The following is a 12,894-nucleotide window of genomic DNA, read 5'->3' on the forward strand; positions in this document are numbered from 1 at the left end:
AACTAACGCGTTAGTTTCGCGTAATAACGCGAAAAAATTTTTATTTTCTTCTACGAAAATGGTCCCAAACGGCTTTCGTACGGTAAAGACATTTGGTGCAATGCTTCTTGGTCTACAGTGTACAACAGTGCATCTAAATAGGAAACTCGGCAGTTACTCCGTGCCCACGAAAGGTTTTTTTTATGATAACAAAGGGGAAAAATAAATGATGTATCAGATTCCATAGATGGTTAGGTAGCCATTACAAAAATATGCATATAGAGTAGAGTATATATAGATATCATTCACGGTTAATTTATTGATATAAATAATCATATTGTATTTCACGCCGTGTTAATTACTAATTATCATCAGAATTAGTTCTGAAATGTATTTCTGTACAACCGTTAAATTCTATAATTAATCATTGTATTAGTTCAGGACGTATTAATTCATTAATCTTGTCATAACCAGCTTTATCTTTTGAGAAAATATAATCTAGGCCGACCTTGGATATTTTCGCTGGTCAAACTCCATGCGGTTTTTTTATGCTTACAGTTTGTGGACGGTGCGTACTAATGCCTTAGATAGTTGAATGAAATTGGAACCAGCGGCCTAGAACTGATGCTAGAGACGAACTCGCCACCGGGAAATAAAGATATCATTATCTGTGGTAGTTTATCAATACCCTTCACCCAGCTCAGTCCCACAAGTCAAGCTATTTCCTCCTGTATATACCCAAATCGATCCTCACTTCACACACATATTCGGCAAGTCAGTTGTTTTTTACTTTCATCAACCATCAACAGGTTTTTTTTGTCTTCTTTGACATATCTAAGACTTTTTTTGTTAGTCATTTTGAAAAAAATATCTACGAATGATCTGGATGAAAACATCCATTTGAGCGATCAAACTCTGTTCATACATTGTCTTCAGATTTTTTCTATAAACATATTTAGTAGATATATCGATTTCATGTTTTCTGGTTCACTATCAAGAGTCAATAACTTAAGCCATTTAAGAATATCCCCGAGAAGATAAATAATGTTAATAAATAATAATGTTTTATTATAAAATTAGGCCCAGGAACCGACTTCCTTTTGTATTCTGGTTTTTTTATATCCTATATCATTCCTGACAGTGGCCTGTCTAATGATATACTTAATGAAATGCTGCTACCTACTGTCGTGTAAAGACTATCAGTTAATTTACCTGCTTATTCATATGCATTGGAAATATCAATTAAAATTCATGTATAATTAAAAGAAATAATTCAATCAATTTGTTTTCATTGCATCTATACAGTTCGTTCATGTAAACGTGTGATAAAGCTTGTTTATTTTCGCTAATATAAGGTAAACATTTTTTTTTAATCTTTATTAAATTAATTAATTTATGTATCAATTAATACATTTTTGTCATTTTTTTTAACAAAATAACTTGGAACAGATTCAAATCGAAAACAAAAACAATGATGAATTTACTTTGCACATGGTATGAACCCACGTCGAACTGATACAATTTTACACGATAGAATAATAAAAAAATGTTCTACTTCTAGAGTCAGACAGGTAAGGCAGCAAGCTGATTAGGGTGTCTGTTGTAATGAATATATGTAAACAGAAAGAACGTGATATCGCTAAATAAAATACAAGATATCCTTCGAGAAGCTTGTTCCATAGCTATAGCTATACATTTACATCAAATATTGTAGGGTATGTAAATAATGGATTATAGTTATTAGTTACTGACAAAACTACATCTCACTCCGCCACACTGAATGTTATGTGAAATGTTTATTGGTATAAGAAGTTTAAACGAAAATTCAGTACAAATTATTTTATTTTATTTTATTTGTCATTTCGTCTGAGTTGTGTTTACTACAGAACGTTGTATAAGTTGTGTTGTTTTTATTGTAGTATGTCGATATCTACTGGAGGATGTATCACAACCAAACTGTGGTTTTATCATCCACATGGTTAAATTATGGCGAATGACTTGCTCAGATCATTTTTAATAGATGTGTTTAGTTTGAGTGTGTTTCGAAAGACATGGCGTTTGTTTTCTATTTCTAAATCAATATGTACGCATTAAAACAAAAGAAGAAGAAAACAAACAAACAAAAACAAAAACAAAAAACGTGGTGTGTTCTATCACTTTCCTAGTGTATCAGCGTACCCATATCAACATAATTTCAAATCATTCATTTTTGGTTTTGCAAAATGTTTTTATTTTCCTTTTGACACAAAACATAGTGACAATGATAGACAATTATATGAATATTTCTGTGTACTAAAATCATCTACATGTTGAAATATATTGGGAATTTACCAAGTACACTTTATACATCTGAGGAATAACTTATTACAATTAAACATATCATGTGAATACATAGGCCATTTCAAATCAATCTTAATTCCCCGTGTCGAAGACATGTGTTGAGACGACCGTTAACTGAGAACTGTACAACAGACACACGATGAGGTAGTTGTGTATGCATTCCTCGTTATTTAGGATAATTACAATTATTGCTGAAGTTATAGTTATTAAAGCTATTCCCTTTCGTCAAGAATTCATAGAAAATGGCATTACCTTACTGATAATCATGGTACGTTGTATTATGTACAAGAAAAACCCCAAAATTGTTCATCGATTGGTTCGTTAATTTGAACACCCTGACAGTATGTATAATGTAGTGTGTTCGACTGTCACCCCGACGCCTGGGGACTACAGCAATGTTTAATACCCGACAAAAGTGTCATCCACTTTATAACTTATTCATTGGGCGCGTGCCATATTATTGATAATCACGAGGAGATTCAATAACAAACTATATATAATATGTTCTTTCTTCCCTAAACAACGCAAATCATTTCATAAATATCTTTTTTATTCTCAAATAGATATTAACAAAACCAAATTAAGCGTTTTGTGTTTTGACTTATAAAATATGAAAACATTTAATAAGTTCGCGCATTTATATATGTATGCCTGATGTTGCCGATAAGTTCGTTTCAATGCTTCAATTAGATTCGTAATATGTTATCAAGATTTCAATAAGAGTTTGTTTCAATAGATTACACGTTATGTTATATATAGGGCAATATGTTTGTGAGAGAATTAATATCTCAACCAAGCTTTTCCTGGACTGTTTGATAAAACATTCAAACATACCACCTTGGAGACACCTCGAACACATCAAAGTCTGGGAATCCACCCGGGAACTTCAACTAAAAGTAATAAAAAATAACATATTGATGTATTTGTATTTTTGAATCCAACAAATGACGTTTTAAGATATATTAGATTCGTGTAGGGAACACATCAAAGTAGATATTATCAAAACAAAAATTAAATCGTCTACAAATTCCGATACATTGGAGTTCTGTTATCATATTCGTCATCAAGTACGAGGGTTAATAGCGAAAGATAACTTCTACATCATCATGAATATTGAATGACGGAGACGTATAGAATTAGCAGATCAAACCATGTTCATTGTTGTCCCTACGACAGACCTTTCAGAATCAAGTGAAGACTGCACGATGGCTAATTATTCATAAGGAAGATTTAGAAGGAGATGTATATTTAATATACCGGCCTTTTTACAGGTTGCAAAGTAGGAGATTTCTTTATGATGTTGCCGATCTGTGGGTAATAAAAGAGAGTCATAACCGAAACAAGAATTATGTTCCATAGAAATACTAACGACAGCTTTATGAGTTCTGGTTAGGGTTTAATCCGGTGACCAATGGCCTGTAATACAGTCATATATGCCTCTTTATTTAGTACTTATTAAATATACTGAGCTTGTGTTGTTGGCAATACAGAATGAACTCAAAATTACAAATGTTTAATGCCTATATTCCACAGGGTTACATAAAAAGGAAACAGTGGAAAAGGAAGCAAAAATCGGAAACACAAAAAGTAACAAACAGGGGTGGGGGACAAAGACAAATGAACGAACAGCGTGGACCAAAATCAAGGACAAACAATGGGAACACAAATATACACCAACAAAAATGGGAACACAAATATACACCAACAAACAATGGGAACACAACGACACACCAACAAACAATGGGAACACAAATATACACCAACAAATGGTGGGACCACAAATATACACCAACAAACAATGGGAACACAAATATACACCAACAAACAACGGGAACACAAATATACACCAACAAACAATGGGAACACAAATATACACCAACAAATGGTGGGACCACAAATATACACCAAAAACAATGGGAACACAAATATACACCAACAAACAACGGGAACACAAATATACACCAACAAACAATGGGAACACAAATATACACCAACAAACAATGGAAACACAAATATACACCAACAAACAATGGGAACACAAATATACTCCAACAAACAATGGGAACACAAATATACACCAACAAACAATGGAAACACAAAGACACACGAACAAACAATGGGAACACAAATATACACGAACAAACAATGGGAACACAAATATACACCAACAAACAATGGGAACACAAAGACACACGAACAAATGGTGGGAACACAAATATACACCAACAAACAATGGGAACACAAATATACACCAACAAACAATGAGAACACAAATATACTCCAACAGACAATGGGAACACAAATATACTCCAACAAACAATGGAAACACAAAGACATACCAACAAATGGTGGGAACACAAAGACACGAACAAACATTGGGAACACAAAGACACACGAACAAATGGTGGGAACACAAAGACACACGAACAAACAGTGGGAACACAAAGACATACGAACAAACAGTGGGAACACAACGACACGAAAAAATGGTGGGAACACAAAGACACCAACAAACAATGGGAACACAAAGACACACGAACAAATGGTGGGAACACAAAGACACACGAACAAACAGTGGGAACACAAAGACATACGAACAAACAGTGGGAACACAAAGTCATACGAACAAATGGTGGGAACACAAAGACACACGAACAAACAGTGGGAACACAAAGTCATACAAACAAACAATGGGGACACAAAGACACGAACAAATGGTGGGAACACAAAGTCATACGAACAAACAATGGGGACACAAAGACACACGAACAACAGTGGGAACACAAAGTCATACGAACAAATGGTGGGAACACAACGTCATACGAACAAATGGTGGGAACACAAAGACACGAACAAATGGTGGGAACACAAAGTCATACAAACAAACAATGGGGACACAAAGACACACGAACAAACAGTGGGAACACAAAGTCATACGAACAAACAATGGGGACACAAAGACACACGAACAAACAGTGGGAACACAAAGTCATACGAACAAATGGTGGGAACACAACGTCATACGAACAAACAATGGGGACACAAAGACACACGAACAAACAGTGGGAACACAAAGACACACGAACAAATGGTGGGAACACAAAGTCATACGAACAAACAATGGGGACACAAAGACACACGAACAAACAGTGGGAACACAAAGTCATACGAACAAACAATGGGGACACAAAGACACACGAACAAACAGTGGGAACACAAAGTCATACGAACAAATGGTGGGAACACAAAGTCATACGAACAAACAATGGGGACACAAAGACACACGAACAAACAGTGGGAACACAAAGACACACGAACAAATGGCGTGAACACAAAGACACACGAACAAACAGTGGGAACACAAAGACACACGAACAAATGGTGGGAACACAAAGACACACGAACAAATGGTGGGAACACAACGACACACGAACAAATGGTGGGAACACAAAGACACGAACAAATGGTGGGAACACAAAGACACACCAACAAATGGTGGGAACACAAAGACACACCAACAAATGGTGGGAACACAAAGAAACACCAACAAATGGTGGGAACACAAAGACACACGAACAAACAGTGGGAACACAAAGACACACGAACAAATGGTGGGAACACAAAGACACACGAACAAATGGTGGGAACACAAAGACACACGAACAAACAGTGGGAACACAAAGACACACGAACAAATGGTGGGAACACAAAGACACACCAACAAATGGTGGGAACACAAAGACACACCAACAAATGGTGGGAACACAAAGAAACACCAACAAATGGTGGGAACACAAAGACACACGAACAAACAGTGGGAACACAAAGACACACGAACAAATGGTGGGAACACAAAGACACACGAACAAACAGTGGGAACACAAAGACACACGAACAAACAGTGGGAACACAAAGACACACGAACAAACAATGGGGACACAAAGACACACGAACAAACAGTGGGAACACAAAGACACACGAACAAATGGTGGGAACACAAAGTCATACGAACAAACAATGGGGACACAAAGACACACGAACAAACAGTGGGAACACAAAGTCATACGAACAAACAATGGGGACACAAAGACACACGAACAAACAGTGGGAACACAAAGTCATACGAACAAATGGTGGGAACACAAAGTCATACGAACAAACAATGGGGACACAAAGACACACGAACAAACAGTGGGAACACAAAGACACACGAACAAATGGCGGGAACACAGACACACGAACAAACAGTGGGAACACAAAGACACACGAACAAATGGTGGGAACACAAAGACACGCGAACAAATGGTGGGAACACAACGACACACGAACAAATGGTGGGAACACAAAGACACGAACAAATGGTGGGAACACAAAGACACACTAACAAATGGTGGGAACACAAAGACACACCAACAAATGGTGGGAACACAAAGAAACACCAACAAATGGTGGGAACACAAAGACACACGAACAAACAGTGGGAACACAAAGACACACGAACAAATGGTGGGAACACGAAGACACACGAACAAACAGTGGGAACACAAAGAAACACCAACAAATGGTGGGAACACAAAGACACGAACAAATGGTGGGAACACAAAGACACACTAACAAATGGTGGGAACACAAAGACACACCAACAAATGGTGGGAACACAAAGAAACACCAACAAATGGTGGGAACACAAAGACACACGAACAAACAGTGGGAACACAAAGACACACGAACAAATGGTGGGAACACGAAGACACACGAACAAACAGTGGGAACACAAAGACACACGAACAAACAGTGGGAACACAAAGACACACGAACAAATGGTGGGAACACAAAGACACACGAACAAACAGTGGGAACACAAAGACACACGAACAAATGGTGGGAACACAAAGACACACGAACAAACAGTGGGAACACAAAGACACACGAACAAATGGTGGGAACACAAAGACACACGAACAAACAGTGGGAACACAAAGACACACGAACAAATGGTGGGAACACAAAGACACACGAACAAATGGTGGGAACACAACGACACACGAACAAATGGTGGGAACACAAAGACACGAACAAATGGTGGGAACACAAAGACACACCAACAAATGGTGGGAACACAAAGACACACCAACAAATGGTGGGAACACAAAGAAACACCAACAAATGGTGGGAACACAAAGACACACGAACAAACAGTGGCAACACAACGACACGAAAAAATGGTGGGAACACAAAGACACACGAACAAACAGTGGCAACACAACGACACGAAAAAATGGTGGGAACACAAAGACACACGAACAAACAGTGGCAACACAAAGACAAACAAACAAACAGTGGCAACACAAAGACACATTCAATACCATAGGTGACAAGAGTGTCCGTAAGCATTTGACATATATCACTAAATCGTGATTTTAGCTACAACACGACAGGGAACCATCACGATTATCTTCTGGTTAGTATTAAGTAAAGATCATGGAAAGTGACTAGAGCATGCCCAGTAAGTTTCTTTTTTTTATTTACATCATGGATATATCAGTAAAATCTGTGAGACTTGGCAAGAATTTTGTTATCTGTCCTGAAAAGTACTTCAAGATAGTAACACAGTTTGTTCCTATGGATATGTCAATAATCTTGCTACCGAAATCAACAATCCCCATCAGTCTGCCTTCCAGGTAGGGCAGGGCGTAAGAATGGTACATGTTGCTCCCACGACATGATTCGTGTAAGAGGCGACTAAATTTGAGATCCTATATTTTCTCATTTTTTTCCCCCGAACAACTTTCTTCTTATTAATGTCGCCCTTGACACCGCCCCACTTTTGGTCTTCAGTTGGCCGGTTCGCTCCTGTGTACCAGAGTCTTTAAAAACAGTAGTTGCTACTCCTGCTTACCGCTGAACATTTTTGAGAGTTGGGGAACTGGTTCACCCGTGGTATAGTGTGACTATGTCAGGTGTCCTACTGGGTGTCTATGGCAGTATGTTTCAGTGAGGTAACACTATAAAGTCGGCATAAGTTCCGTACTATCACAAGGGAGACAAAGACGAACATGCCGCAGTTGCCCTAAACACACATCCCATACATGTATTTCTCGTGTAGTAGAAACTGCCATTAAATTACCCTACCAAATGATAGGGCTTTAAGTAATACTAAATCGATCCTCATTATATTTTACCTTGGGCTTTATTTTCTTTCTACAAAAACACTCCAAAATTTTTCAAGGTCATATGCTTCTATCATCATTCGTCTTTCCTATGTTTCTCGTCAAATAGAACCGACGTATTATAGAATATAGAGCTAAAAAAAGTTTCAATCGAAAGCATGTTTCATGTAGAGATTTTCACAGCTGATCAAAAGATCAATGGAGCTGTTATAAAACCTCTAATACGTTAATCAACTTCTAGTTTTCTAGTAAGCAATTTCATCACACGACTGTAACCCTGATTTCACAGCTCTATGGATGGTCGTTTGGATGGTGGATTACCTGAGAAACTAGACGAGCCAGCAACAACTCATTGTTTATAAAGATTATTGTGAATGATTATAAACCAATGCAAAAGGTAAAAGTGAATTTTAGATATGGTTTTAATTAGAGAAACACTTAATGATCAATTCCGAATATTAAGTTTTATATATTTTTGCCGTACATCTATGACTCCTGCTTAAGGACATTCTTTAACTTAGTTTTTTTTCCCGTAGAAAATGCATTACAAATGTAAGGAAAATTCCTGTTATTATTTCTTTAAATCCAATAATGTTTTCTTATGTGTTAAGTCAAGGAAGTTTCCTAAGATGAGGGACGTTGAAGAGACTGGGGGTAATTTGGATAAAAGGTAAACACAATACAATAATGAAGTTATCATAACATTGTCATCTGTCACAATAGATTACAATTGATATACCTACAGCGAGACGTAAATTTTGTATGTACATCACATATTTTACATAAATTATACCGTATGTAAATATTCATGTATACAATGTTTGAGGATGGGGACCCATCTGTTGGACTCGTTTTTCATGGTTTTTCAAAAAAAAAAATTAAAATGAATGATAATTGATGTCACCAAGTAAATCCACTTATACTAAATCTTCACGTCAAATTTAACAGTTAATCAATCCGTGTACTGAAGAGTTCCCACGAAGTCAACGAAAATAAAACTCAATGAATATTTATAGGTCCTCAGTATTACCTGTAGTTGTATATCGGTATGTCGTCAGTATTACCTGTAGTTGTATATCGGTATGTCGTCAGTATTACCTGTAGTTGTATATCGGTATGTCGTCAGTATTACCTGTAGTGTATATCGGTATGTCCTCAGTATTACCTGTAGCTGTATATAGGTATGTCCCCAGTATTACCTGTAGTTGTATATCGGTATGTCCCCAGTATTACCTGTAGCTGTATATAGGTATGTCCCCAGTATTACCTGTAGTTGTATATAGGTATGTCGTCAGTATTGCCTGTAGTGTATATAGGTATGTCCTCAGTATTACCTGTAGTTGTATATCGGTATGTCGTCAGTATTACCTGTAGTGTATATAGGTATGTCGTCAGTATTACCTGTAGTGTATATCGGTATGTCGTCAGTATTACCTGTAGTGTATATCGGTATGTCGTCAGTATTACCTGTAGTGTATATCGGTATGTCCCCAGTATTACCTGTAGTTGTATATCGGTATGTCCCCAGTATTACCTGTAGTTGTATATCGGTATGTCGTCAGTATTACCTGTAGTTGTATATCGGTATATCCCCAGTATTACCTGTAGTTGTATATCGGTATGTCCTCAGTATTACCTGTAGTGTATATCGGTATGTCCCCAGTATTACCTGTAGCTGTATATAGGTATGTCCCCAGTATTACCTGTAGTTGTATATAGGTATGTCGTCAGCATTACCTGTAGTTGTATATCGGTATGTCGTCAGTATTACCTGTAGTTGTATATCGGTATGTCCCCAGTATTACCTGCAGTTGTATATAGGTATGTCGTCAGTATTACCTGTAGTTGTATATCGGTATGTCGTCAGTATTACCTGTAGTGTATATCGGTATGTCGTCAGTATTACCTGTAGTTGTATATTGGTATGTCCTCAGTATTACCTGTGGTTGTATATCGGTATGTCGTCAGTATTACCTGTAGTTGTATATTGGTATGTCGTTAGTATTACCTGTAGTGTATATCGGTATGTCGTCAGTATTACCTGTAGTGTATATCGGTATGTCGTCAGTATTACCTGTAGTTGTATATCGGTATGTCCTCAGTATTACCTGTAGTTGTATATCGGTATGTCCCCAGTATTACCTGTAGTGTATATCGGTATGTCGTCAGTATTACCTGTAGTGTATATCAGTATGTCGTCAGTATTACCTGTAGTGTATATAGGTATGTCGTCAGTATTACCTATAGTGTATATAGGTATGTCCTCAGTATTACCTGTAGTTGTATATCGGTATGTCGTCAGCATTACCTGTAGTGTATATAGGTATGTCGTCAGTATTACCTGTAGTTGTATATCGGTATGTCGTCAGCATTACCTGTAGTGTATATAGGTATGTCGTCAGTATTACCTGTTGTGTATATCGGTATGTCGTCAGTATTACCTGTTGTGTATATCGGTATGTCGTCAGTATTACCTGTAGTGTATATAGGTATGTCCTCAGTATTACCTGTAGTGTATATCGGTATGTCGTCAGTATTACCTGTAGTGTATATAGGTATGTCGTCAGTATTACCTGTAGTTGTATATCGGTATGTCGTCAGTATTACCTGTAGTGTATATCGGTATGTCGTCGGTATTACCTGTAGTTGTATATCGGTATGTCCTCAGTATTACCTGTAGTTGTATATCGGTATGTCGTCAGTATTACCTGAAGTGTATATCGGTATGTCGTCAGTATTACCTGTAGTTGTATATCGGTATGTCGTCAGTATTACCTGTAGTGTATATCGGTATGTCCCCAGTATTACCTGTAGTTGTATATCGGTATGTCCTCAGTATTACCTGTAGTGTATATCGGTATGTCCTCAGTATTACCTGTAGTTGTATATCGGTATGTCCCCAGTATTACCTGTAGTTGTATATCGGTATATCCTCAGTATTACCTGTAGTGTATATCGGTATGTCCCCAGTATTACCTGTAGTTGTATATCGGTATGTCGTCAGTATTACCTGTAGTGTATATCGGTATGTCGTCAGTATTACCTGTAGTTGTATATCGGTATGTCGTCAGTATTACCTGTAGTTGTATATCGGTATGTCGTCAGTATTACCTGTAGTGTATATCGGTATGTCGTCAGTATTACCTGTAGTTGTATATCGGTATGTCCTCAGTATTACCTGTAGTTGTATATCGGTATGTCGTCAGTATTACCTGTAGTGTATATCGGTATGTCGTCAGTATTACCTGTAGTTGTATATCGGTATGTCCCCAGTATTACCTGTAGTTGTATATCGGTATGTCGTCAGTATTACCTGTAGTTGTATATCGGTATGTCCTCAGTATTACCTGTAGTTGTATATCGGTATGTCGTCAGTATTACCTGTAGTGTATATCGGTATGTCGTCAGTATTACCTGTAGTTGTATATCGGTATGTCCTCAGTATTACCTGTAGTTGTATATCGGTATGTCGTCAGTATTATCCGTAGTGTATATCGGTATGTCCTCAGTATTACCTGTAGTGTATATCGGTATGTCCTCAGTATTACCTGTAGTTGTATATCGGTATGTCGTCAGTATTACCTGTAGTGTATATCGGTATGTCCTCAGTATTACCTGTAGTGTATATAGGTATGTCGTCAGTATTACCTGTAGTGTATATAGGTATGTCCTCAGTATTACCTGTAGTTGTATATCGGTATGTCGTCAGCATTACCTGTAGTGTATATAGGTATGTCCTCAGTATTACCTGTAGTTGTATATCGGTATGTCGTCAGTATTACCTGTAGTGTATATCGGTATGTCGTCAGTATTACCTGTAGTGTATATCGGTATGTCGTCAGTATTACCTGTAGTGTATATAGGTATGTCCTCAGTATTACCTGTAGTTGTATATCGGTATGTCGTCAGTATTACCTGTAGTGTATATCGGTATGTCGTCAGTATTACCTGTAGTTGTATATCGGTATGTCCTCAGTATTACCTGTAGTTGTATATCGGTATGTCGTCAGTATTACCTGTAGTTGTATATTGGTATGTCGTCAGTATTACCTGTAGTGTATATCGGTATGTCGTCAGTATTACCTGTAGTTGTATAGGTATGTCGTCATTATCTGTATGTATCGGTATGTCCTCAGATTACCTGTAGTGTATATAGGTATGTCCTCAGTATTACCTGTAGTGTATATAGGTATGTCGTCAGTATTACCTGTAGTTGTATATCGGTATGTCGTCAGTATTACCTGTAGTGTATATCGGTATGTCCCCAGTATTACCTGTAGTTGTATATCGGTATGCCCTCAGTATTACCTGTAGTTGTATATCGGTATGTCCCCAGTATTACCTGTAGTTGTATATCGGTATGTCCTCAGTATTACCTGTAGTGTATATCGGTATGTCGTCAGTA

At 37.4% G+C, this 12,894-nt stretch overlaps 1 protein-coding gene across 1 annotated transcript; it reads left to right on the forward strand.

Annotated features, from left to right (window-relative positions):
* Positions 1-4,638: 4,638 nt before the first annotated feature.
* Positions 4,639-6,933, forward strand: LOC117345054. The gene has a single exon (XM_033908031.1). It carries the CDS (start codon positions 4,639-4,641, stop codon positions 6,931-6,933), a length of 2,295 nt encoding a protein of 764 aa, XP_033763922.1.
* The last annotated feature ends 5,961 nt before the right edge of the window (positions 6,934-12,894 follow it).

This window comes from Pecten maximus, chromosome 1 (assembly GCF_902652985.1).
Source record: "Pecten maximus chromosome 1, xPecMax1.1, whole genome shotgun sequence".
Taxonomy (NCBI): Eukaryota; Metazoa; Mollusca; class Bivalvia; order Pectinida; family Pectinidae; genus Pecten; species Pecten maximus.

Coding starts and splice junctions, on each gene's coding strand:
- LOC117345054 (XM_033908031.1), top strand. CDS start 4,639: ATGGAAACACAAAGACATACCAACAAATGGTGGGAACACAAAGACACG.